Source organism: Falco peregrinus, chromosome 15 (genome assembly GCF_023634155.1).
Source record: "Falco peregrinus isolate bFalPer1 chromosome 15, bFalPer1.pri, whole genome shotgun sequence".
In the NCBI taxonomy this organism is placed as follows: domain Eukaryota; kingdom Metazoa; phylum Chordata; class Aves; order Falconiformes; family Falconidae; genus Falco; species Falco peregrinus.
This window is the reverse complement of record NC_073735.1, coordinates 1816841-1844585: the sequence shown is the minus strand read 5'-3', so window position 1 is coordinate 1844585 and position 27745 is coordinate 1816841. Positions and strand designations below refer to the sequence as shown.

The following is a 27745-nucleotide window of genomic DNA, read 5'->3' as shown; positions in this document are numbered from 1 at the left end:
AGAAGCAAACAAGTAGCAGCCAGCTCCAGACCAGAGGGCTGACTGCATAAGTGAATTCAAAGAGAATAAAAACCATGCTATAGACTTTAGCTTTTCACATTGACTATGAGATTTTTAGCTAATGTTTGTCATGTTAAGTAATAGGTTCTCAAACTGCATCTGAGCTTACTTTCAAATCTGATTTGCATGGGCATAATCAGGAGGAGGCAGAGGGCTGTAATCGACTGTTCTCACACTTATGCCTCAGTCCTGCTTCACCACGGCTTTGTCCACATTTCTTCAGTACAAACTCACGTTGGTCACATGTACTTTTGCACAAGATTTTTGCAGTAAAGTTTGTATTAATACAGAGTTGGTAGATCACTCATGCAAAAAGTAAAAAAAATCTTGTACTTCTGATAACTAGAGATAAGTTCAGTTTTAGAAGACTTTGTTTTAAAGCCTGCTTTTATGTATGAAAATTGCAATACGTGGGGTGTTGATTAAACTTGAGTAAATAAGATGTGAGGAGAGGCTTCTTCATTAATGAAAGTCAGAAACAGTGTTTCAAATTATCTCTTGCGGCCTTGATGGTAGAACTTGCACTGTAGCAGCTTAATCACTTTATTGTAATCAGTGGTGGGTTTTTTTCTTAGTGAGATAAACATCTCTGTGTATGGGGTGAAGGTGTGAACAAGTGATTCAGCAGTTCTGAGAGAATTGAATAGATACATGATTTGTAGAGTTATAATAATCCAAGTGGTTTTCAGTGTTGATTATTTGATGTATAATGAGGTAACAGCATTAGCGTTGAGGGTATTGACTGATGAACTATCTTGGAAACTTGTGCTGTGCATCCCTGAATTCTTGTACAGGTGGGGAAGGAAAGGATCCTGGCTGCCTCTGCTCCTTCCCTGCTTGCTTTGTACCTAAACCGGAGGCTGTGGTGGGCAGAGAAGAGGTGCTGTTTCATTGATCAGTGAATACTGGACGTTTCATGTATCTCAGGGTTTGGCTCTTGGGTGTGGGAGGGAGGAAAGCATGTCTCTAAGCTGAAGAGCCGGGCTGGCCTTTGGTGGTGCAGGAACTTTGGTGGTGCTCCCAGGCAGGTGGTACCACAGGGCACCTGAAATATGGTGACATCACAGCAAGTGGGCTGGGCAAGTTTCTTGCAGCGGTGGAGATGGTATCTCTGGCTCTTGCTGTGTGATTGTGTAGATACAGTTACTGGGGTTGATGGTATCTATAGCTTTCACTGCCTCAAAGTCAGGAGAAAAGTGTAACTATTGGCTGCTGTCTGCAGAGGCTTCAGAACAGTGGAGAAGCGATAGGTTAGCTTAAAAAAATATTTTTTTTAATGCTAAACAGAGTTATGAGTGATTCTATGTATTGCTTCTGTTCCTGAAAACTCGGAGTCTGAGCTTTTGCAATGAGGTTTGTCTTCTCACCACTTAATGTAGCCAGAAATGCCAGTCACTCAGGCTAAAGTCTTGTCACTTAGATTACTATGTTGCTTTCACTTCTGATTTAATGAGCCTTTAGTATGAAGGGGAAAAATACACTGCAGTTAAAAATACAAGACTTACTTTGGTTTAAAGCCTGAAGACAAATGCAGAGGGCCAAGTTAGAACCACACCACCAAGTCGTCTTTTGGCTACCATTACAACTTTCTGCCTAGGGCTATTTTCTCTTCTAATGCGTTTATTTGTTTTACCAAACAGTCTTTCTCCAAACTAGTTATTTCAAGGTAGTAAAAACCCAAGTCTTCATTGCCTTTGCTGTTTAGAAACTGGTGTTCATCCTCTATGATATGCACCAACTCTTCGGTTAACACATTCACTTTATCCTCAAGTTCTGAAGGGGACAAGTGAGCGCAGGCTTCCTCTTCAAAGCTAAAAAAAGAGGAATGCTGAAAATCAGACAGTAGGAATGCCACTGTTCATGATATCTGTAGACTCTTCACAAGAGCAAACCAGAAAGACAAATTTCATGGGAACTGAACTTCTCTGCTGCTGAGGAGTGACGGTAGCTCACAGACAAGTACCTCATCTTTCTGTGACGTACCCTGGCATCAGATTGGATCTGTTCCTTATGCACCATGCCTCAATGTGAAAGGTTATGGAGCTTAGCTTGGTAGTATAAAGTGAGGTCATGATGAAGACATGTCATGATTTGCTTTGTGTCAACCCCCCCAAACAGTTCAGTTGTTGCTGTGTTAGTGCAACAGTTAATTCTTACCATCTCTTCCATCCGCAGCTGCTTGAGGCATGAGGGAAATGCTCTTTTTTCTTCACAAGCACATTTTCATTTTGTGGTTCCTCACTTTTCATATGGAGCAAGAGGTTGCTCTTCACATGTTATGCAATAAGCACAGAAGTGGAGAAAGCAGATCAGTGTTAATTTTAAAAACCCTTTTTATAGACTATTTAATGGACATAAATTTCACGGTACTGCTTTTTATGCTGTCTTAACATTTTGCATGAAGCTAAATGCTTTTTCTTGGTATGAGGTTTTTCAGAGGAAAAAGACATCTCTTACATGTGAACAGTTTTATCTGCTGGATATCTATAGCTGAAGATATAGGAGCCCACTCCAACCCTTACACAGTCTTCAGATGCATGCTCTTAAGATATTAAAGCAAGCAAAAGGTGTCTTAGCATCGTACTTCAAACAGTGCCTATGGGTCCCACAGAATCACGGAACGGCTGAGGGTGGACAAACCTCTGGAGGTTGTTTTGTCTAATCCCACCAGCTAAGGGGAGCTGCCTAAAGCCCCTTGCCCAGGACCTTGTCCAGATGGCTTCCGAATGTCTCCAAGGAGGGAGGATCCACAACCTCTCTGAGCAACCTGTTCCAGTGCTTACTTGCCCTCACAGGAAAAAAAGTGTGTTCAGACTGAATATCCTGAGTTTCAGTACCCTGACATTGGGAAGAGTCAAAAAAGCCTGCCTCTGCTGTTTTGCACCCCCCTGCAGGTGTTTATATATGCTGATAGGGTTCCCCTGGATGTTCTCTGTTCTAGGTCAAACAGCCCCAGCTCGCTCAGCCTTTCATCATAAGGGAGATGCTCTAGTCCCTTAATCATCTCTGTGGCACTTTGTTGGACTCTCTCCAGTATGTCCATTTCTCTTTTTTTATGGGGGAGTCCAGAACTGAACACAGTACTCCAGGGGTGGCCTCACCAGTGCTGAGTGGAAGGATCACCTCCCTTGACCTTCTGGCAATAGTTTGTCTAATGCAGCCAGGGAGGATACTGCTAATCACCTTTTTAGCAAGGGCATGTTGTTGGCTCGTGTTCAGCTGTGTGTCCACTGGGACCCTTGGATCCTTCCCTATAAATCTATGTTCTGCTGGGTGGCCTCCAGCATCTATTGGTGCATGGGGTTGTTCCACCTGTGATGCAAAACTTTGGGTTTCCCTTTGCTGAGCTTCATGAGGCAGCTGCCAGCCCATTTCTCCAGCTTGTTGAGGTCCCCCTGGCTGCCAGCAGTCTCAGCTCCGCATCCCAGTGGAGCTGGCTTACATGCAAATAGCCCAGACTGCTTGTGCTTATCCATATCTTGGAGGATATTTAAGCCTACACCTGTTTCTGGTGGTACAAATGGCCTTTCTCTTCACCAGATCTAGGTTGAGACATGATAGTTTGACATCATTGTGGTCAATGATGCTTAATGCTAGAGATGGGTGCTGAAAGGTGGCTGAACAGGTGTTTTGCTACGTGGGTTATGAACATCTCTTTGTAGAAAGTGCTGTGTTTTTCCAATGCACTAGGAGTACATTTAAGCTCTGGAGTTTAGATGCTGTGTAGAGCTTCTACTGACATCCTACAGGACTCTGACCTCACCGAGCAATGATTTGGAGAGGCAGGTATCTAGGCATCAGTTTAAATTGCCATTTTGAAACAAAGTAAGAAAATGGGATGATGAGCTTTCAGCCAGACCAGGTCTCGTGATCTTTCTGGTTACCTTCTCAGAGGCTTCTGTATCTGTGAGGTTTTTCACTTTCCTCTCAAAAAGTTGGGAGATGGAATGCATTTCCTCCTGGGAGAATGGTTCTTCCTTTAGTAACATCTGACTTATACCATAAGATTTATCACCCTGGAGAGCTGCTGACAGCTGGAGTCTGAGAGAGAACATTTCACTAAGACAAGCCTTTAGTGCCTAGGAAAAGAAAAAAAAAAAAGCCCAACCTGTTTTGAAAACCTGGAAGTAGTTGAACGCAATTCTTTAACAGATAACCACTGAATAGAGATATTAATAAGACAGGGGGAAAGACTGAATCAAACGATAGTAGGGTATCAGGACAGGTTTTCACTTTTGGAAGCCTGTTTCATCTGAAAAAATAACTTCATTGCTCTGTGGGGATTTGATAGACTATAAATACACTGCGTGATGTGATTAATATGTAGCTGTTAAAGACCGGATCAGGATGAGGACATGGTGCCGTGCCTGAGTGGGATCCTGCTTGGGATATTTGGGTTATATCTGTTCCTGGACAGTGCTGGCAGTCCTTACCGCTCACGAGAACCTTCATCATTGATGAAGGGAATTCACAGCAGGGGACTGAAGCCACCGTGTGTGCACTGGGAATACCTTTGGGGAAAAGGTGATGATAACGGGTACCCCCTGCCACACAAAATGTGCTTTCCTGAAGGCTGGGACGGAAATGGTCACATCACGTCGAGGTCTTATGGGAAGAACCCTGCAGTTCTGCTGTTCTTTCTCAACAAACCTGGGTCTGCTGTAATTCTGTTCCCTGAGTCAGGGCTGCAGTTATGATGGGGCGCGCTCTGTTTGATTCTCTCGGGTACTGGCCAACTGATGGTTGGAACATAAGTGTCTGGGTTCACCTCCTTAGCTGTCAGTGGGACAAACGGCTATTTCTGAGCTCGTGTTTGCATGCAGGCAGGATGCCAATACGTGGTAAGCAGGATTTTTCTGCTGTCTTGATGCCTTCACCTAAGGTGAAGCATGTTTTTTGAATGCTGCCTGTGAATCTTTCTGTGAACAGCCACTGTGTAACTGTAACAGCAGCTCAGGTAATCGTTCACTATCTTATCTCATCTCTCCTTTTGATTTCATTACTGGCAGTTGCAGAAAGGTGTTAACCCCCCCACTTTCACAATGGTGAATTTTCACGCACGTTGTTGCTATGACATAATTACATTTGGAACATACTGATGTACCTGATAAAAAAGCCTCAGGAAGAGTGGGCTGGTGTCGTGGCTGAAGTCAGCAGCAGTGATATAAGCAGAACAGTGCACGAGGAGGAGGAGGAAACTTCCTACAGACCTCAGGCAATCCCTTCTAACAAATAGTTTGTTCTTTGAGTTCTGGGAAAGAAGGAATATCCAGAGCTGAGGGCACAGCAGCAGTCAGCCCAGCCCATGCAACTCTTCCAGTGTTTTTTCTCAATTTTAGGGAAGCTGAGAGATTCAACTTAGAGTGCTGGGAATATCCATATACACAAGACAGCAGTGTTGTCATAAGACTTCATTTAATGCTCTATGATGCGAATCTAAAGAATCCTTGCATACTCTGATTTTAGACAGTTTTATATTTATATATCGTGAACTTTATAAAACATCCCCAAATTTTAGAAATAAATAGTACTAAATAGTCAGATTCTGTAATTCAATTATAGTAAGTAAAATGCTGAGACACTGCTGACTTCTATAAAGCTGACCTATAGAGAATTTGGTAGAAATGGAAGTGGTAAGATTTGGAGGTGAGAAACTTGGTAGCTAGAGCTGATTTAATAAATGCGCTTTGGTTATGACCCTCATGTCAAACATATATTCAAACTCAGAGTCCTAGAGTGTGCTGTTAAGTTTATACTCGGATATATCTGGAGCATGCCATTAAAATTTGAGGATTTCATATATCAATACTTTTTCCTAGAAAGCATCAAGCATACTATGACTTGAAAAGTATGAAACATTTTTGCTTTCTACTTCCTAGTCCCAGAACTTCATGGATATGAAAATATTGCATAGTCTGGCTAGATGTGAAGTTGACAAACCTGATAAAAGAAAGAGTTTCTGAAGGCATTGCCTGTGTCATTGCTAAGAGGTAGGCTGGAGGCAACACACAGGTTAATTTCTGGAGCCTGCAAAGAGAGGGGAAAATGTTTCCATAAAAACTGTGTGTGCACATCAGATCTGCAAAGTAAGAGGGATTAATGGGATATAAGTTCATTTAAATGTCAGCTTTGATTTGCAGTGGGTATGCAGAGCCAACAAACGCGACATGAAAATGGAGACTGTTTAAAAACCCCTAGCAAATCACAGTAGTTCATCTTGCCAGTTTTCTAATTAAGTAAATGAAAGTGTACGCCAGCCCTGGAGCTCTGGCTGTAGTCGCCATGATTTTTATTATTATTTATTTGATACTGTTATGAAAGACCCTGGAGAGTTTACCTAGACTAAAGCCATAGTCTGTTAAGAACTGCACAAAGAAAATGAGAGAATCTTTGCTCCAAATTATAAAGGAAATACGTTATATCACATATGATGCACTGTGCAGGGTAAAGCAAGAATTAAGTTATGTGCTCAAGAAAGATGCCACAACAAATATAAGAACTGACCGTGGATCTTGTGGGACAAGTTTGACTTCAAAACAGGCCTACACTGTTGTGGAGAAAACATAAATGGAATTCAGTTCCTGGTGTTTGCACACTGGTCAGTCTCTGCTCCGTCTTACCTTATGATCAGTAGACGCTTTGCAACCTGTTGGCTGAAGGATTTTTTTGATAACTGTCATCTTTTGGAAGCACTGATTACTGAATATCAGCATCTTAAAAACTTACATCAATGTGAAATCTGAGAAACTGTAGGACAGAGATGCCATACTGGTATATGAGAAACTCTCTTGCAGAAAGGGTTGTAGGATCAATTACTGTTAGTTCTCCTTCTTGAGTCATCAAGGCATCCTGTATACCCTGAGAAGTACTTGCTGTTTCTGCAAGAACAGTAACGTTTCATTAACTAATTGATTTCTATTTCCATTTTGTTTGTCCAAGAGGTAACACCGCAATACAAGTGTGTAATAAACTGCATTTCCCAGCTCATAATATACCACCAGTGTTCAACATAAAACGAAGCCCTTCTGATGCGTTATGAATTCTCTTAAGAGAGTCATGAAGTGCTCGATACCTTTAGGCAACGCCCAAACCTGCAGTCTTCCTAGTGAAATTCCCAATAACTATGGCCTAGAAAGGTGACATCAGTTAGGTGTGCCCAGACCTGATCAGCAGCAAGGTCAGGGTGATTCTGTGTTCTGAGTCTTCTTCACTGGTAGAGCACCTCCTCCAAAGAGAAGAGTAACTTTACAATGTCTGTCCAGCAAAATCTTATCACAATAAACACAACCAACCAGCTACCTGAATGATGAACCAGAAATCTCCAAATTATACTCAGGTTCTGACTTGCGTGTAAGAACAGAGGTGGGATTTACCTGTGTCCAGCCTTTGGCTTTCCAGGAGTCCAGCTGCCACTGCATGACTTCGGAGCTCATCATTCACGTCTTTCAGAAGATCAAGAAAAAAAGATGATTTTATACACTTAATTTTATCACCACCTGTGTAAACAAATATGGAAAGATTGCTTTCCTAAACAATTCATCTCTTACCTTATTTCTTTTAGCAAACATTTCACACCTTGGAATTATGTAAAGTGAAACAGGTGAATAGTTTTTCCATTTGGAGCATGACACTGAAGTCTGGACAAAGGTGTTCATGTTGCAGAGAAAATATCTTTCTCTCTCTCCAAAACTCTTTACGTTATCCAATTCACTAATTTACTCATTTTTCATATATCCCAAATATTACGTGGAGGTCTGTTTAAACACGAAGAATGGAGTGTTCAATTGAAACAAAACCCCCCAAGTCCAAACACTTCACTCCCATCGTTCTTGTCTGGACTGCTCACAGAATACCCCTTGCAATTTTTCTTAACAAAGTTGTCTTTGTCACTGATGCATTTTTATTGATGAGAAAAAAATGTCTGTCTGCCCTTAACTCTACAAAGAGTGACTTTATAGCAAAGTGTCAAATTCCAAGTGAGGATTAGTAGGATTTTTCCAGCTAATGAATACTGCATTTACCGGGTTAAGTGCTCTAAGCCCACTATTTCATTTATTATAAGAACCTACATCATTGCTAACTCACAGCTGTAGGCAGGCTAGGTATGCAGATATTGAAAGTGGCTCATGTATTTTGTTGTTAAGCAGACAAAAAGGAGGTAGTTGGCAGGAAAAGGAGCCTCTTGTGAGATCATTTTGTGCAGCTCTGTTTGTGGGGCAGTAGTCAATGAAGTGACTTAAGGTTTTTACCACACGGAGAAGGTGTTGTGAACTGTGGGTTCAGAAGAATGATTCTGGAGGCCATCAGGTGTTCTGCCTGCTTCAGCACCTTGATACCTGTGAGAACAGGTTATACTAGTTAATGACTGCAAATAATTCCAGAGAGGTTTGTTTTCACTCATCTCATTGTTCTAGAAGATAACCTTGACTTTTCTATATAGTATTTGAGCTACATAGCCTATGACATCAGTTTAAAAATCAGCTGTTAGGAATAGAAGTTGTACTTTTTGACTAAATGACTGATATTTGGAAGAAGCTTAAAAACATAGAAGTGTGTTGGAATCACTCCTAGCGGCTAGATAAGGAAATCTTCCTCTGGCATTCTGATAATCGCATGACTCTCACACCCTTTGCTGTTCAGGAAGGTCTGGGAATGGAGAAGACAGCCACAAGGTCAACCAGCCTGCTTGACACACTTTGTGTGTACTCTTTGCTGCATGAAGTTATTTTTCATCTGTCTCAGAGAGCATTGTTTCAAAGCGAAATTTTTTTTTGGCCTTATTTCTTTGTGTTTAGTTGAATTCTGGGACTGTCCCACTTCATCAAGCTAATGAGTCAATAAACAGCTGTTTACTTCATAAAGAAGGTGCTGGAAAAGACTCTGAAACATGAAGCAATTGATCGTATGTGATAGTTCACCTGATCCTTATGAAACCTTTTCTATCGAAAGAAGAGGAAATTCTGCTTCTTATCAAGGAGCTGCTGATGTTTCGAGAAAACCCCTACAGAGCTGCTAACCCTGAGGATGGACCAAGCTCAGCTCTGCAGATGCATAAACATCACCTAGGTAAGACATTGAGTTTTATTCAAGTCCTAGAAAAGGCAAGCACCCACATAAGTATCCAGTTTTACTTCTGAATTTTGGTAATACCCTTTACCTGACAGGGTGAAAAACTGTTGTTTTCTGAGCTGAAACATGCTCTTTTAACTTAAAATCTTCCTACTTGTTTGCTCAATTTCTAGGAGTGCGTAGGTGTTCTCCTGCTGATGGTTAGTTTGGAGAACGAGATCGACACTTTCTTCTTCAGAATTGCATCATTCTTCCTCATCTTGTACTCTGTAGTCTGAGTTCCATACTATCTTTCCCCTGTTCTTTCTATTTCCAAAGCATTAATGTCCCCCAGGCGATGTATCAGTATTGAAAAAGAACCCTAGGTCGCTTGAGTTTCCTATGACAAACCAGACTTACTCTTAGCCAAGAATGATAGGAGCTGCTCATCTGCCTGATGATGTCTCCCTGGAACCCAGAGGGAATTGGTGATGGATGTTGGAGGACTGTTGTTTGGCTGCATCGCTTTTTCTTTTTTTTTTTCTTCTTCTGGTCTCATTCTCAATTTCTGCAAATCTGGATAAAAATCTTTTCCTACAAAAGCTTTTGTTTCACTGCATTCTTTCATCGAGTTCTGCAAAGAAAAGTAAGGAGACACAAAAGTAAGTAAAATAAAATGAACTATGGAAATTTCATATTTGGTTCTACGTTACCTTTTCTTTATCCCCCCCCCCCCCCTTGCATAAACATAGGGTCTGTATTTTAGACACTTCCGCTCCTTCACATCACTCAATTGCCAGGAAAAAACATTAAGCAGCAAGTACAGAGACCTTCAGTAAACTTTCTGGCAGTACATGTTTCTGTAGGACAGACACCAGCTGCTGAGCGTGCTTTCTGCTGTTAAACTTCTCAGACTCTTATCATGATTAGCACGCCGTACTAGATACGGCATTTCTGGAGTACCAGTCCTCACAATCTTCTGGTAAGTCTGAGAATCAGAAAACAGCAAAAAAGCCCCCCAAAGCACCCAAAAAAAAGGCTCCAGAAAAACTGGAGGGGGGTTGTGTGAGGGGAGGTGGTCACACAGTACCCTATCGTGCTGCTCGGTGTGTTCTGTAGAACCGGATCCTGCGGGCTTCATCCTGCTCTTCGGTTCTCTACAGAGCAGATGATCCTGCAGCTTTCCTCTTTCATCTGATATTTGCCATATGTGAGATTCTTCGAGGTCCAGATGCTCCTCTTGGCAAGTCTGCCAGAGGTCTTTCCTTTTATCGGGTGTTTCTTCTGTTTTCAAGGTGACATTTTTGGTCTGTAAAGAAGCAAGCTCTGGTAAGCTTTTTTCCTTTGTTCCCTGGTATTTTCACTTGGGGGATAGGCTACCTGTGAAAGTTCTGCTTCTCCTATCCCTTCCCAGCTTCTTCAGGTATTACATTCCTAACCTCTACATTCAACCATTTTCTTTGTATATCTGTTGTGAATCTCAGTACAGGACACAACCCACACAATATAGCTGCAGTCACAGTCTCATTAGCATTACACTATTAATCTTATATACTGAGCATATGATGCAGCCTGTTCAATTAGAAAACTTTCAGGATTCAGCTGTTTTCTAACCTGCAATGGATCAAAATTACTTGAAATATTCTTCCTTGCTCTTTTATTTTCCAGGAAGAGTTTCAGCTGTTCCTCCAGGCTTCTCATCTTCTGCTCTCTGAATTTTTTCACTTCGTTGGCTATGATGTTGGCTTCATCCACAAACTACAGATTGCATATAAGAACAAAACCCAAAACAACAAACCACAAGATCCTGGTATTGCTCTGGAAAGAGTGATACTTTGAGATCAAAGTAATTTGCACAGTAACAATAGCAATGCAAATTATTTAGGATTTTCTGATTAAAACTACTAGGTTTTATAAATATAAAAATATATTTTTAGTTTTACCTTTTCCTGGATGCAGCCTTTTAGGCTTCTGACTATTTCCTTAAACTGCGCCTCTCTCAGTTGCAATAGCCTTACAGTTTGTATAAATTCCAGCACTAAGGGTATGTACTCTGTGTTGTCCTTCAGGAGATGTGAAATGTCCGTGGTGTCGTTGTCAACTGATAACTCCTGAAAGATAAAATGGTCATGTGAAACATGACATGAAAGGTGTGAACCTTCAGTGGTTAGCTTACTTTTCATGCAATACACTGAGAACAGATTTAAGGGTCAGTCTTTGAAAATGCCATCGGAGGCAGTGGAAGCCAGGTAACAGCAGTTTGCAGTCCTATACACCCTTTATTGTTGGTGTTTATAGAGGCGCAAATAACAAAGCCACAACTACAAAAAATATAAATTTAAGATTCTCAAAGAAGCCTTAAGTAAATCTACGTTAAGAAATGGATCTGAAGTGTTTTTAGTAGCTGAGCCCAGGATATTTGCAATTCTTTTTGGCATTAAAAAGATATACAGAATAATATACTGTAACCTGGAGTTGTTTGTAAACATTGTAGTTTTGTAACAACACACTGGAGGAATTTCAGATTCTAAACCAAACTACTGAGAGTATTTTACTTCTACAACAAGCTGTTCCAGGCTTGCACTCTCCTTTTGGGACCTCAAGGCAATCTTCTTGAGCTTGTGGCAATCTTGTAGTGTGATGACTGTTTGCCGCAGGTGTCTCTGGGATAGGATGAAATACGCCACAAGATTCCCTAATTCGTCTTCTTTGGTCTCCTGGATCACTTGCATTTCTTTGGCTTGCATCTGGGAAGAAAACATTACAAAGCCTTACAGATTGCTTGCAGGCTTGTGAAGCTGTGGAAATGTTCCAGTTCCCACTGCAGGTTTGAAAATGAATTCAGAGAGGAAAAACCAAACCACCCTGAAGAACAAGGGAATCCATCAATTTAAAAAGGGACTTTTAAAAGTTTCCTTTGACAGCACGAGTCAAATAGTTGTGAACCACAGAAAACAGAACCTAAAATAACACAGGTAGAGATTTTACTAAAGTCTTGTCCCTCTGCATGGCTATTAGAAAATGACAACACTGATGTACCTTTTCTTCTGTCTGTGTTTGAAGTTCCAGTCTAAATTGTGCCTGCATGTTCCTCAGCTCAGCTTCTGACTCTTCCTTTAAACCTTTAAGCAAATCCCCCTCCTGATGGTGCTCCTGGAGAAAAGCCACCGCTCTTGCCACTTGCTCTTTCTCTCTGGTCTGAGCCACCTCTTGGGCTACTTCTTCGCCGTTGTTTTTGTAGTCAAAACTGTTCAGGATCCTGGTCACACCTTCTGGGCAAGTCAGAATCTGAAGCAGGTAAGCACAGGGACGTGAGCAAATGCATTTTGTGTATGGAAATGAACTGGTCTCCAGCATCAGGTTTGTAATGGGCATAACTGGCAGGGCTTTTGGTAGCGGGGCTCTGCGGGGCTGGCTTGTGGAGGAGAAGGTGGTGGAACTGCACTTCGTGGTGTAGCCACAGCCTGTGTGCCCTGTGCATCCCGTGGGATGGCAGGCAGGGTGGCACGGCACTGACAGGCTTGGGGAATTACCGTGAGGCTCATGCAGGGAGGGGTGAGGCATGGAAAGCATGAAATGCCTCTACCTGAAGGTTGCTGTAGAGGTCCAGGACTCTGTACAGACACGCTTGCCTCAGAGCTTCCAGCTTTACTATCTTCACTGCTGAAACCTGCAGTATCTGAGCTAGGGAGTCTGGCGAATGCTCGACTTTCCAAGAATGTGGTTTCTATTGAGCAAAAGAGAATAAAGGGTAGGGATTTTCTACACCAACAAATAGCACTGTCATCACCAGGACTAGTGAAGTCTGATTTCCTACGGAATTGTGATGGGAAGCGTGAGTCAGTTTGGACTAGTCTTTTCTCTAAGGTTCTAGAAGCTCCAAGGGAATCTTCTCCTGCCTAGTAAAGCATGGAATTACACTGCACCTTTTCCTGAGGGCTTTGTAAAGTCTGTATTTCTACCTGTCTGTTTTCATAACATTTGTAATTGCTTTATTTTCCAAGTCCTCTATGTCCCTGTTAAAGTCAGGTGAAATCAGGAAATGGTTTAAAAACTTTGGCATTAGCTTAATGAGAGCTCGGCAGATACCTGCTCCCAGAACAGATTTCTGTATTCTGACTGTAGGGTGACTCTCTGCCATGTTAAAAGCACCCTGTGTGGGCAAGGTTATCTCAAAGGTGGAATTTACCAGAAGTATTTTCTATATAAAATACATAAAATATATATAATAATATAAATACATAAAAAATAGATAATACATATCTATAAAATAACAGAAGTACTTTCTAGAAGTTGCCCAAATGTCTTTTAAGCTTTCTCTAAGGGGGTTTTCCCATCAGACTGCAGCATGAGGTCGGTGGGGATGTGGAGCCAGAAGGTCCCACCACTGGTGGGCAGCCGGATTGCAGCAAGGGCAGTGCGTCCTGCTAAAGGAAGGAGTCTAAAGGAGATAGTAAGTCAAAATATTTTTGAGGAAAAACTATTAGAAAAGGGAGCTTTTCTATTTTCAAAGCCTTAGTGGTTGTCTTTTAGTGTTACTCTCCTAGCAAAGCCCCGGATATGCTAGAGGAGAACCAGCTTGTTGTAAATTATTGTAGATTCATGCTATGTAATAAAATCCTAAGGTTCCGGAGGATACAATGAGGACCATTAAAACACTGTAATCCGATAGACAAGTTTGTGAAGAGAAAAGAAAAACTAAATTTAAGCACGTGAACAAAAGAAATAAACATTGGCAGTAAACACATTAAGCAGGCTCTTCTTTTTTGAATATTTTTTTTTTGAAAGCTTCACACTGATAATATCAATTACTATTTTTTCTTGTGTAATGATGATTTAAAACTTAGAGTTGTTTTTCTTTGATAGAGAAAGTGCTTTGCCACCTGTACTGAGGTGGTAAAATATATAGGGGGACCTGGAACATTTAAGTTATGCCTGTCGCTGCTCTGATCATACAACCACCCATGGAATGCCTACAGCTAGCATGTGTGTTTGTATCACCCAGTGAAAATGATGTTAATTCTTGCAAAGCAGCAAGGTGACAATAGCAGGAACAGCATAAAGAAAGTGCCTTAGACTCACTTGCTGTTCAGTGAAGTTAGAATCTGCCATTGGTAAACCAAGAAGACAGATTGACAGCCGATAGGGAATTTCTTCCAGAAAACATGGGGTCTGTTTGGGCACTGTTAAGTCTGGGCTGAGACCTGAATGCTTGATTTCTTCCAGTTGTTTCTGACGGAGGGCTTGCTCAGAGTGGTGGTGGTGGTCTGACAGTTCTTTCAGAAGTGAATCCTTTGTGCCAGTTTCTTCTGTTCCTTTAGTGGCTTTCATCTCCTGAAACTATAGACATCCCAACTGAAACATCTTCATCATCAGGAGCATCAAGGGAATGAGAATTGAGTCATACTGAGCCCAAGAGCTAAAAATCATAGCCAGAAACTGGACATCTGTGTTCATTTAAGTAACGTAAGTAGCCTGATTTACTGTGGGATTAAGTACCCAAGAGTTACCAAAAATAAGGCCACTGCTTCTTGTGCCTTGGCATTGGGAAAGGAAAGCTGATTTAGTTTCTGTTTTGCTTTGCAGTAGTCAGAGGAGAAGATTTCTTTCTTCTTTTATAAATTCCTTTTTGCTTCAATTTCCTTTTCTGAAGTGATGTGGGGAAATTGAAAGGAATTCAGAAAGGAAATGGAAACCTTTCTTTTCCTGTGTATCAGCTGAGAACTCTAAGCTGACACAGTGCCAGCCTTACCCAGTTTCCTTTGTGGTATTCCTTTTCCTTAGCCTTGGCTGATTCATAAAAGGAAAAGACAGTGTTTATTTCTTCTGTCAGTAAGGACAGTTCCAGATGTGCCAGCTCACAAGCATGCTTCTCAAAGAAAAACCTGCAACCAGATATGCATGAGACAGGACTGAAGACAGATCATTACTTTTTACACAGTCATTACTAGGAGGAAATTGCCACATTCATGCACACATTGCCTGGAGAACAAGCATTAGGCTGCAACAGGTGTCTTCTGTTGAGCCACACACAAAACCCAAATATGAGCCTTCTTGGGGAGAAAACCTTCCAAAGTTGCAAAGAATATATTTTTGTAAGTAAAAATGCAGAGGCAATTCAACAAAGCAGAACAAGGATTTCTCACCTGGTCCGGATTTGCTGTTGTAGGTGGCTGGTCCTTTCTGCATGTGAGGTGGGCAGAGCAGGTGATGCTGTGGCAGCTGAAGCGGTTTCCTGACTTGCTTCAGCCTTTGGTGCCTCTGAATGAGCAGCAGATGTTTTCAGAGTGCTCCTTGATGAGTAGCCTGTAGAAGAAACATGAGAGAATACATTTACTGCTGAATCATTATATTTCTGGTACAGTCCAACCCCACTACAAGCTTCTAAGATGATTTTTTTTTTCCCCCTGAAGTCTACAGTATTCAGTAGTTAAAGTCGCCATGTTCCTGGCTGGAAGAAAACCAAATGACCATCCAAAAAGCCATTTATCCACCCATTCTAATTACATTTCCACAGAAGTGTTGTATATTTTTAACAAAATAGTGTGTTTTATCAATAATTCCTTGGGAGTCATCTTGACCTGGATAGGAGAATACTAAAAGTCTTTTTATATTGTTTATTGGGAAAGGAAACTTGGTTTATACCACTTGTTCAACTGCAAATAAACTTCAACAGCAGATAAATTTAAACTCTATAGAATCTTCTGGCTGCTTAACCAGAAAGTCATTTCCAGCATAGAATCTGTCCCAAGCATAAACGTAGATAGAAAAGACCATAAGGGCACACCCATCAATTCAGTTTTGCTGCAGACAGATAAATCAAGAGGTGCCTGCAGCTGATGTAGGAATTCTACACGGGATTATTTTAGAGGAAAAGAAGTTGAAAGTGCACATCTCTCTACTTCTCTACTCTAGTTCAATTAATTTTTGTTGCTAATCACCAATGCTAGTCTACGGAGTTAAAACAAAACTGATGATTTCTTCCATCTTCTTGTACTGGAAATAATAATATTTATTTAGATATATAGATATATATATATGTATGTATATAAAATCATAATCCCACCCTTAGTTATTCTGGAAATGATCAAGTTGCACTAAAATAAAATACTGTTACTGAAATGAAAAGCTGTATTGCCTCAAAAAAATAAGTATGGCTATTTAATTCTGTGTGTATTGATTATTTTAATGCACTCCTGTTGTTTAAATGGCCACTAAGTAGTTCTGAAGTGCTGACAAATCTGCAGGCTTCCCAAAAGAGCTAAAATCACCGATGTTTTCCAAAGGCACCAGAGGTAATAGAAAAATGGCTAATGCAGTAGACGCATTGTGAAAACCCTGTTGCTTAATTCCTGACTGCCTGAAGTACCTGACAGCAGTACAGGGCTGCACGCTTAGCGCCAAATAAACCATTTCCACTGCGCGTGTTTCCTCCGGCAGCGTGCATGCTCGACTTGCCATGCAGACCGCAGCCTTCTGAGCGCCTTGGGTCATTACTAGGGCTGCTACTAATGAAGAGATTCTGTATGAAAAGATCTTTGAAATACTATTGAGCCAAACTCCAGCTGTACGGGTAGTTGCCCTAGCAAAGGCTGTGCCTGTGCAGAATGTATTTTTTTGCAAATAATACTTCTGCTGGGACATCATCAAAGGAGCTTTCTTGTACATGCCACTATGCTTTTTGTTTCTATGGCTGCAGAGGAGAATGCTTGATAATGATAATACCTGTACATTTTGCATACTACAATTTCTTCAGCAGTTCCATACGGCAGACAGACCTGCAGGGAGCTAAAACTCTGGTCACAATGCAATTTACAATTTTTAATATTCTCAGCAGGGGAGCTAAAAGCTTTGCTATTGATTTTTAGGGGTTGACTGCATTTTCTGCATTCAAACCGAGGTTAGCTTTTCCATTCTGCAGAGGCTGAAAACATGGAACTAGTTCAGGTGCATAAACACAAGGCATTTTTTTATTTCCGAAGATTAAAGCATCCATCTTAAGTTTCCCAGGTAAACCAGCTCAACACTGATCTATAGAAAATGCAAGAAATCAAATTCTGTGCCACCCTTTTCTCAGTCTTCCCTTTGACTTTTAACTGCCTTTCAGCTTAGAACAATTTAGTCTAATGAAGTTGCATTTATACTTATAGGAACACTCTAAATGCGGAGAAAGATATTAATTGTATTTAAAAATATACATTAAGTTTTGTGAGGCCTGGCAAGAGAGACTTTGAGCCTCACAAAGGGCTGATTCCACCCTTCAGCAAAGTTTACACAAAGGGTTTACTCGTAAAGTCCCAGGAGATCTTTAATTCTAACAAAATGGAACTGAAGTCTAATTGCAGCCATCAGATGGGAGATTTTCTTTGCAGATTTTCAAAGTTGAAAGGTTCCAATGGCATGTTTTTCAAGGCCAGAATAAAATAAGGTAACTGGCAGTACCTTTATCTTCTGTCTTACCTGAAGTCTCAGGTGATACACTACCACTTCTGCCCTTTTCCTCCAGCATCTGGACCATGGATTTGAGTAGCGGGATCAGGTTTTGTTGGATTACACCCTTGCATATATTATGTGTGATCCTGCTAATGCCATAAAATCTGCTTGTCTCGTAGTTTTCAAAACACTGTTGTGACCCAGAGAAAAGCATCTGAAACAGCACAAAGCAGACAAAGGTCATTTCATGCTTTAAAAAAAAAAAAAAATCATGGAAAAAAATCATCCTGACATTCTTTGCCTTCTGATGAAAACCGTATGTGGTCAGTTCATAGCCGTCCTACACATAGAGTCCAGGGACTCAATAAGATGCTACAACACTTCGCCCCAGCAGCTTAAAAGCCTTTTGCAATGGTTATGGTCCCACAGCTTTCAGCTCCCAGGATTTTCCAAATCCTTCAAGCTGATGTACAAGTTGTAAGATATGAACTGAATCATTTGTATCTCCGGAATCCATTTGTCAGTGCCATACGTGGGATAAAATGCTTTCTGTTCAATGTTGTGGTCTAATAATCCTATCTCATTTGAAATTTAGTTAATAGTGATGGTCTCATGGGAATGGGAGAGTGGAAGAGGAGGACAGAGAGACCTCCCAGGGAACTTTAAAGGAAGGACTCTGAAGGAAGGGGAAGAGGATTAAGGAAGTGCATTGATTTTAATCTTTTTATTGGTAGTGGTCCAAAATGGAGTGTGGAAACGAGTTAATGAAAGAGTAAGGATCAGATCCTGAGACCATTGAATGGAAAGATTCACTGGCTCTCCTGTCAAAAGGATTTGGGTCTACAAATCCTTACAGGCTCTTGAGACATTCCAGGTTATGGGGTCTGAAATGTCCCTTTTAAGGGAGGGGGATTTGTGATCCTCTGTACTCAAGCATTTTTTGAAAATCATTTTGCATCCAGAAAACAATGTTCACAGGAGCTGTGGATTGTCTAATACCTTGCTTCTTTCCCAGGAAGTACAAAACTTCAGGTGTCCAGCTGTTTAAAATTTCTCTGCAAACAGACAGACTGACAGCTTGGCAGCTGGACCAGGTGATTGTTTTGGGTCCCTTCCAAATGAAGTATGCTATGTTATTCTATTCCATTCTATTCTGTTCTGTTCTGTTCATTTCTATTAATATTTTCTAACCCTGCTGTCGAAAAACTGCCTTTTGAAGTGAAATTTGATTGAATTTCCAAGTGTCAAGGTCTTTGATATGTACTTTATAAACCAGCTTTTGCAATACTCATTTAAGTTTTTTGTTATTTTACCGGGCTCTGATTTCTTGCAGCAGTGTTTTTGGATGGATATTCCCAGAATGTAGCAACTGCTGATGCTTTTGTTAGAAAGTAACATGTTTGCTTTTATTTGCCCTAAGATGAAACCAGTACCTTTGCTTGCTGTATTTGGATATTTGACCGGTCCCTCAAATATTCCAGTTTGGTGTATGCGGTCTCCACACTAGCTTGTTGTTTCAGTATGTGTTCCTGAGACTCAGAGGCTAGGGCAAGTATGACCTGGAAGAAATAATACAAGATATAAACCTGCTTCAAGTGAATTGCAAATTCTGGCTTTCATTTGCTTTCTCACACCTAATCTGGCAAGTCACTAGCTACAAAGAGCACTCGTGTCTGGGTAGCCCTTAAAGAACAGTCATGGAAACTGCAGATGATGTGAAGAAGGGCCAGCAAAAAAACTTCCTGGCAATATATTTCAAGGAAGTCTATTTGACATCTGTTCAGTCAGCAAAAAGGTTTGTGTTTACTTCAGCTGGTATTGCTTGGACAGGAGCAGCTGTGCTCTCTGTAGTGCTATGTAACCCTTATGGGGAGAAGCACGAATGATGTTTTTAAGAGCTGAACATGGATTTACCTGCATGGGAGTCTTTTAAGTCTTTAGATGTTTCTTAGCATTCCCTGCAAGAAGGAAGAATGTAGGAAGATAAATTCAGCTATGCAAATACCCTATCTGGCTTGCACCTGCACCAAGCCCCACAGGGAGCATGCACTGCTTTTTGGCAGTGGTGCTTCTTGATCTCCTAGATCTGTTCCAGCTTTAACAGCTGTGATTTTATGTGGTAAGTTGTCATTTATTCTCTGTCATGGACTCCTTGGCTCCTGACATAAGGAAAATCTCCACTCGGGAATAAAGGATAGCATAGCATTTTTGTCAGGTCTTCTCTCTAACTCCAAAGTCCAGCCTGTGCCCACTCCTAGCTCAGCCACTGTAGTCCTACAATTCCATTGGATTTCTTTCCTTAATGAAATCCAGCTTCAGTGACACAATTCAACGAGACACTGCTGACGCCAAAAGTCATTCAGCATTTCTTTTTGTTGCTGTTGTCCGTGTCTGTCCACGTCTGTCTTTCCACTTTTTTTTTTCTTTTTTCTTTTGTCTCGTTTATGTCTTTCTTTCTGATTGGGATTGAGAGGCAGCTAGGTGGGAAAGGAGAAACTCTATTAATAGCACTTTCTGGAACTGGAAATATCACAGTATATTGGCTTCAGAGCCTTCGTTTTACAGTGCCTCTCTACGGTAAACCAGAGTGTTCTGTGGACTGAGACCGGGGACGTCCAGCCTGACCCAGCAGTGCTCTCACCTTTCTGAGCTTCAGGTTTGTCACTGTCTCGGTACTTGAGAGGTGCCTCCTTTGCTTTTCGCTCTCTACCAGCTGCATGTATATCCGTTCTTCTTCTAGTTGCATCTTTTCAGTGAACTCCATCAGCTTCTCCAGTGCCTTTCTGATCTCCAGCAGAACCTGTATTTCCTGTTCTTTTTCACCTCTGTCAGCTAGAAACAGCAAATATTAGTGGTAGCACCCGTCTGACAATCTCCTGGACATTCACAGGGCGAATCTGAAGCAATATGCATTCTCAACATGCTTCTCCACATCTACACTCTTAATCTTTTAGAACAGCCCAATTTTCAGCTCCTACCCCTGTATTGGCTTGCCTCAGGAAGACATAAGTAGTTTGTAAGGCTTAAGCTAACCTGTCAGAGGGAGCAAACCACAGAAGATGATGTACAACCCTGCCTCCCTCACTTCTGGTTGTAGCTACTCTTTTGTACCTTTGAATAGCCAGGATAGTTCGGTGGCCAGCTGGCTGCTAAAATATTTTGAGGCTCGTCTCTCAGCTTCCTGCAGAGAGGACCTTTTAAGAAAATGGCACATTTCACCAATGTCTTTCACTTTTCCCTTGTATTTTATCTGTAAGACAAGGAAGAGGAGAAGGAGTTTATAGGTAATATTGCAAACTTGTCAGATAGTGACCTGTTGTGATACTCTTTCCTCTGACAGGTGAGAACAAGAGGTTGTCTAATTTAGTCACTGCTTCTTCCTAGACTCTTAATTATTCTGACTGTGTAGAAACCGATTGCAAATCCCCTGCTTCTGATAGCACTGTGAGTTGTGTGGTCCTTGCTGTGCACAGGCACAGGCTGAATTCGAACTGCTGGCTATTCTGTTAGGACACCTGGCACCAGGCACTTGTGCTGGTGACAGTTGCACTGAAGTAGGAACGTCTCCACTTACACTGGTTTGCACCACACTGGGGATGGAAGTGTCTTGGATTCAAAACTCCACCATCCAGGGTGCAGCATCAATGATATTTGAATTTGATATGTGAACAAGACTTTCTTAAGGAATTTGTAAAGAACTTTCCTCAAGCCAGCTGCAAAAAGAACACACCATACCTTGTGTGCCTTTCCCTCTTTCGCATCATCAAGGATGTGAAGAAATAGAGCATTCAGCTGTTTAAGCAGCCCTTCTTCCTTTTTAATTCTGCAGTACCAGTACATATGCCTTGAATTTATTTCCTTTTCTAGAAAGTCCAGCTGAAAAGCAGTGACAGACAGAATAGTTCAGATTTGCAGGAAGCTGAAACAAGATTATAAACTTCATTGAAGCTAGAGATGAAATCTCTATTCAGTGCTTTTGACAGCATGTATCCAACTTTGCTGCCACAGGGGATAAATGCTTTGCAATCCTAAGTTTGTGTGTGCTATAATTCATTTCTGAATGCAATGTGTATTTTGGGGTAGGGGAAGGATATGAGACAGAAGGTACAAAGACCAGCAGAAGGAGGTACAGACAGAAGGGAGAGAAAAGGCAGATAATGAAAAAAGGAGAGGTCAATAAAATGAGGAAAAAAAGATAATGGAAAGAGGAGATGTAAGTAAAATTACATCTATATATTTCAGTTCATCTTGCACTATAAGAAATTACTACTTGTGGGGCATAGAAAGAAGTGAAATTTCCTCTAAGTAATGGAAAAGCATCAGCAAAGGATTTCCCACAGACAGCAAACCTGTAGGTAAAGATGGTTTGTTGGAGCTATAATTACCAGATCTGGATCTGTAGCTCTTCTTGGTAAAGCTCCAAGAGACTGAACAGTAGGAATTACATTGTGTGTCCAGGGGTTGGTTTGAGCCCCTATAACAGGCCCAATTTCACCTGTAATTGGACTTATGGTTCTGGCACCAATAGTGATGGGGACAAGGCCTGTGGATAAAGAAAAATGAAGTATAATGCTTAGAATTTAGATCACGAATTTCAGCTGCAGCCCTAGTGAGCAGCTTGTATGAAAGTTCAAAAGGAAGTGGTGATGATTTCAAATAGCCTAATGAAAAGCAAACTGAATTTTCCTGAGCTATAAATACTATATGCCAAGTGTTGGTCCAAAGAGCTGCAGACCTTCACCTTCAGGTAGCATTGATTGACAGCCACATCACTGAGAACAACATCAGAACAGTTCTCCTAAAGGGTACGGTAGATTTTTGAAGGGCTGAAAGCCCCAGCGTGATTTAGGCTCAGTCCTAGCTCTCCTTCACCATTATTCTGTTGTTTGTTTTGAATGTCCACAACAACAAAACTGGTATTTTCCATTCGGTGTTGAGATAGACAGAAGCTGATCTGGTTTGGTAGGGTGATTTCCTTGCTCTGAAAACAACGTGCCCTTGTCTCTTTATTGTTTACATTATCCAAAACAATTTCCTGCTCTACCTTTTCCGTTTCTATCTTCCATGGTTCCTGCGAGCGGGGAAGGCTGCCCAGTATCTGAGTCACAGCCTGTTCCCAGAACTGGCACCATCAAACCCGAGCCACTGGGATCTGGGATTTTCATTCCAAACACAGCAGGGATCCACATCTCTGTGCCAGGATATTTGATCATACCTAGTTTGTTCAAAAAAGATAAGATACATAAACCATGAAATAGTTTTGTGATGAAAAGAACTGCTTTCATTTTCAGAGGCTTACAGTGCTGTTATTTCCGCTACAGCTTCAAGACAATACCTGGCTGAGTTCATTGTAAGATTGGCTAGAGTGGCTGTTTTGACAAAAAGACGTCCTAGAAGTTGGAAGTGCTGCTGTCTTGGCCAAACGCTGTGATGGAAATGGGTGCGTTGCTGTAGCCTTCAGTGTAATGACACCTGTTTACTCCTTAAAACAGGCCGGTTGGTTTATACTTACCTAGTTTACCGCCGCTACTCTTGAGATTTGAAGCAATTTCCTTTTTTTTCTCCAGGCTTTGCAAGCAGTGTGTTGCATGATAAAACCTAGTGGTGAAAGACTTCTTCATATCTTCTACTGAAGCCTTCAGTGCTGCTAATCTGTCTGCTACTAGACGGGTATCTTCCAAAATTGATGCTTTAAACTGCTTTAGAGCGTTCACCACGTGGGTTTGTGATTGCAGGCAGTCAGCTTCCAACACGGCTTGGTAACTTCCACCGTGGGGCAGCACCTTGCCTTGCTGGAGGTGAACCCCGTGTACCCGGGCGGTTTGCCCACTCAGAGGGTCGGTGAAGGAATCTCCAAGGAGCAGTAGGTTTCCAGAAGGATCCACCAGCCCACCTAGAGGTATAACTTCTCCTGCAGTCAAGGAACGGGAAAGAAGAGACAGAGCATCAGCTGCCACACATCTTTAGAGGTCGGTCCTTCCCAGCCAATGATCTTTTACTTCAATGGAAGAAGCAGAAATAAGTCTAATGGGGGGTGTGTGTGTGTAATATTTGGTGTTGTTTATAAAATAATTTGGCTCGTATGTTCTTCAATAAGTGTCCTAATTTCTACTTTAGAAGAAGATTAAGGTCCCACTCCTTTTCTGGGGTCTAGTGTACCTTCTAATATGAGTCATAAAGAATATAGGTATGTGAAAATGCTTTTTAAAAACCTAGAACTTCAGCCCCTCCAAGCCTCCAAAGAATGCATTTCATATTAATTTTAATAGAGCAACTGGTCCTTCTTTAAGAGTCAAATCAACTTGAGTAGTTTGTGTCATGAATGATGTTATGTATAACATAACATAACAAACATAACATAACATCAATGTATATCATTAACAAGATGTTAATGAATGATGATGTCAGATGCCTGTCACAGTTTCACTAAATAGTTTTACTGGCCTTTAAAATGATAACTTGTCAAATAAAACTATAGAATGAGAAGGATTACTGTCTGTAAAGGCTAAGTTACACAACTGTTCCACAATTGGCTCAACAGGAGAAGGCAGAGGCGTGAGGTGAACATGGAGACGTTTCAGGCTCGCTGGGCTGGGGGCAGGTTGGGTAGCAGTGCGTACCGCGCTGATGGAGCCATGAAGAGCATTCACTTACCAGTGCTACTATCCAAACCAGCTCCCAGTACGGGAACAATCTTGCCTCCCTCTGGCTCAGCCATAGGACCCCCAATCTCCAGTGGTGTCAACATGCCAGTAAGGGGGTTAAGGTATGTGCCCCCAACAGTCAGCTTCTGCCCAGTGTGAGGATGGATCGTAACCCCAAGCACCGGAACCTCTATTCCTGTCACTGGATCGAGCATGAGTCCTCCCATGCCAAACATTCTTTCAGGACGCAGGATGGGAAGATTTGTCTTCACAGGTAGGCCAGTGCTGGGACAAACTGGGTAAGGAATGTAGGGAAATATGGGCACTTCAGGCTTAGGACGCTTACCTACATGTAAAACCAGGAGAAATTTAACATGGTTATGTGAACCAATGCTAATGACAAGGAAGCATTAGAGCTCAGAGCAGAGACTACGGAGCTTTCAGAGGATGCTGATAGTAAAAGTTTGCTGTCTTTAGGTCTACAATGAAACAAATGAATGTAAGCCCTTTCTGACAATTGTATGGTTTTTTTTTTAATTAATTTGTGCTTTTTCCATCCCCTTAAAGTTGCAAGTTTCTCAGCATATAATGGTTTTTATAGTGTAATGAACAGAGTGGCTGGAATCTGTCAGAAATGAGGAATATCTCAACACTTCCTTGTATACAAGGCTTGTAACATCCAATACATCTTGTCCACAGCTAAGTCTTATATTTAGCCGAACAACACTGTTTCCTAGTGCCATGCTAATAAGAAGCTTTCTCAGATTTTCTTTACGTTTTGTAATGTGAGAAGTACATGCGAGTATAGCAAGTTGGGGTTTTTTTGTTTATTTGGTTTGTTTTATTTTAACCAGTACCCCCACTACAACTGTACTCCACAAATAAGCAGTTGGATAAACTGATTATTGCATTGTGGCACTCACCCAAAGCAGAATCCACAGCACAGACCAGCCTAGATCTGATGGGATCATAACTGACGTTACCAGCTATGTGAAGTACCTTTCCAGTCTCGGGATGCAGGAAATGATTGGCAGGTACTGGTCCAGGGCACTGGCTGGCCAGCAGCATGGTGCAGTGCGGGTGCGGCGTCAGCAGCCCAGTGGCAGGATCCACGCAGACAAGGTCAGGTGCTCGGGCAGCGCCACTGGAGTCTAAAAGGAATTGATGACAGATGGAGAGGGCAGAAGGAGAAACAGCCCGTCGGCCTTGTAGAAGAGGGGTGGGGAGAGGGGTTTGCTAGTTTGTCAGAAATTGTATGCAAAAGGGCAGACGTGGGGTGAGAGTGAAGAAACTGATCTTTCCACTGCCTTTTACAGAGGGTGTCTGTGGGGAACAGTCTGTAGTACGTGGCAATTCTATTATCTCTCTACCATGTCTGCACGAGTTTGATAACAGTGAGGAGTCTGATGTTTCACAAACATCCTTTCAGGATTTTGGATTTCATTGCTTCAGCCTGCAACATTCATTTAAACATCCAGGGTCAATTTCCTTGTCCTTTTTTAAACTCTGCTCCTTTTTAGAAGGGTGAAAGAAAGAGGTGTCTTGGTGTCAGGATACCTTTTACATTTTGTCATGCCAAAACATGTGCAAGAATATTAGAAAGCAGACAAACACATAGGAGCAAATTAATTTAACTTCTTGAGACTTGTCTACAGAATAGTTCATTTCCCTGTCTGTTGCTAGGGGATAATTAGCAAGTACTCAGTCAAAGATCTTGAAGAATGCAAATCTGACAGTCTTCTTAAGACACGATGTAGAAGAGTTCTACTGATGACTTATGACTTTGCTTTTTTAACAACCTCTTAACTCACAAGTTGTTAGTGGAAACTCCTTGAGGACATGGTTTTCTAAATAGTCTCTTTTGACTTTGCTGTTAGCTCTTTTGTGACCCAGCTATTTTGTGTGACCTGTATTTTATATATTTTGTAACCTATGCTACACTGGCCTGCCTACGCTTCCTTACACACCAACATAATTTTCAAAAAATTGCTAGAGGTTTTGATTACCCACTAGCTCCTCCTTGGTAAGTATCCTGGTTTTAGCTTTGTCTAGAAGGTGAGCTCCCAGTCCTTCACCCAGCGCTCCCCGTGCTTTGAGGTGGTGACTCTCCTTTATTATTATGCTTGACATCTTGCTGCTTGCGGCCTCTATCTGGGCTAACAGGCTGGAATTCAAGAGACAAAGATGATTACTACCATCTGAAGGTAAGATAAAACAATTTAGAGGGAGCAATAGGAAGTATTTTGATGGACATGCAAATGATATGTGCACTTTGGCAATTAGAGAGCTTGATGAGTATTTGCTTTGGCTAATGCAATAAAAAAGGCCATGTTTCTGCTTCTCTGTTTTCTTGTTAATTACGCCATTCCGATTCTGCCAGTGGTAAGACCTTTCAGAGCATGGACAGCACACTGGCTAGAACTGGTGTGATATCCCAGAGCCAAATCAGTTGGCAGCACAAGAAAGGACCTCAAAATATTGTCCTCAAGATTACGATGGGAGTCTCCTCAGTTTATGCCTGTGTGTGAGATTTTCTAGGCTTGTTTTACATAAACGTGAAATTGATGATCTGCATCATCTGATCTTCTGGATCAAGAATCAGTTTTCAGCTTCCAGATACGTGTACTGCCAACCAGAAGCCAAGCCAACTGCTTGCCACAAATGTTTTCTTAGCTAGCAAGAAGAAAGTTGCAGCAAAATTTTGCAGTGTATTTATTACCTTGTATATTCTGGCTGAGACAGTGTTGTTTGGTTTTCTTTACAAGCCACCTTCTTTGTCAGCATCTCTGCCACTCTCAGCACCCCTCGCAAGACAGAATTGAACATGACACAATGCTCTTCCTGACATTTCAGATCATGCTGTAATAGGTGCATCTGTTTGTTCACGCTTTCCTCATATTCAGCAGCCAACTGTTTCCTTTGCTGCATCTCTTCTTCTGCCTAGGTGGGACATAAGATCCAAACACATCTCTTCGGTTGTTTTTTTTTTAACCCAAACTTTTTGTTTTATCCAACTTTTCTGCCTTTTATTAAAATGGCAAGGATTAGAAATTTAAAATATTTTTGATGTGTTCATTTGAATTTGAGCGTATGTATGCTGAAAACTGTGATGTACTGAACTACAATTATCTAACACATAAAGTGATCAGCATGTACCCAGATCTGAGTAAGCTAATAATTTAGGGCATCCTTTTAGCAAGTGACACAATAAGTCCTTAAGAAAGAATTATCCTTTGCAGCCTTTTACAGTGTACCGTACACATTTTTCCAAATGAGGCAATGGGTATATTTCTGATTTCAAGACATGAAATTAATTGATTCTTACAACTTTTGTAACAAGATAAACAAGCACAGTTCTGATGTGGAAAAAGAGGTTGCAACGCATGCTCAAGCAGATGAATTCCTGCTGTTTTCAAAGCTGAAACTTCTGCCATGGAAGCACAGGACAAAAGCTCCCAGAAGAAGAGATGAGATGCATGGAAGTATCAGACAGATCAAGAAAAGAAAAAAAAAAAAGAGTAATCTTTCAGAGATATGTTTCTGTGATAGCACAAAGCATT

At 41.4% G+C, this 27745-nt stretch overlaps 1 protein-coding gene across 1 annotated transcript; it reads right to left on the bottom strand.

Annotated features, from left to right (window-relative positions):
- Positions 1 to 355: 355 nt before the first annotated feature.
- Positions 356 to 27113, bottom strand: LOC114011912 (uncharacterized). Its single transcript, XM_027785500.2, has 30 exons — positions 26905 to 27113; positions 26192 to 26349; positions 25109 to 25336; positions 24196 to 24531; positions 23054 to 23452; positions 22586 to 22756; positions 21927 to 22084; positions 21277 to 21417; positions 20653 to 20791; positions 20183 to 20373; positions 18975 to 19100; positions 17569 to 17755; positions 15255 to 15414; positions 14861 to 14993; positions 14191 to 14448; positions 12695 to 12835; positions 12148 to 12396; positions 11664 to 11855; positions 11052 to 11219; positions 10723 to 10866; positions 10199 to 10417; positions 9529 to 9742; positions 8310 to 8396; positions 7434 to 7556; positions 6787 to 6938; positions 6001 to 6087; positions 5165 to 5311; positions 3945 to 4139; positions 2218 to 2327; positions 356 to 1871 (listed from the first exon to the last, which is right to left on the bottom strand). The coding sequence occupies exons 1-30, from the start codon at positions 27111 to 27113 to the stop codon at positions 1640 to 1642; spliced, it is 5454 nt and encodes a 1817-aa protein (XP_027641301.2). The 3' UTR covers positions 356 to 1639.
- Between the last annotated feature and the right edge of the window lie 632 nt (positions 27114 to 27745).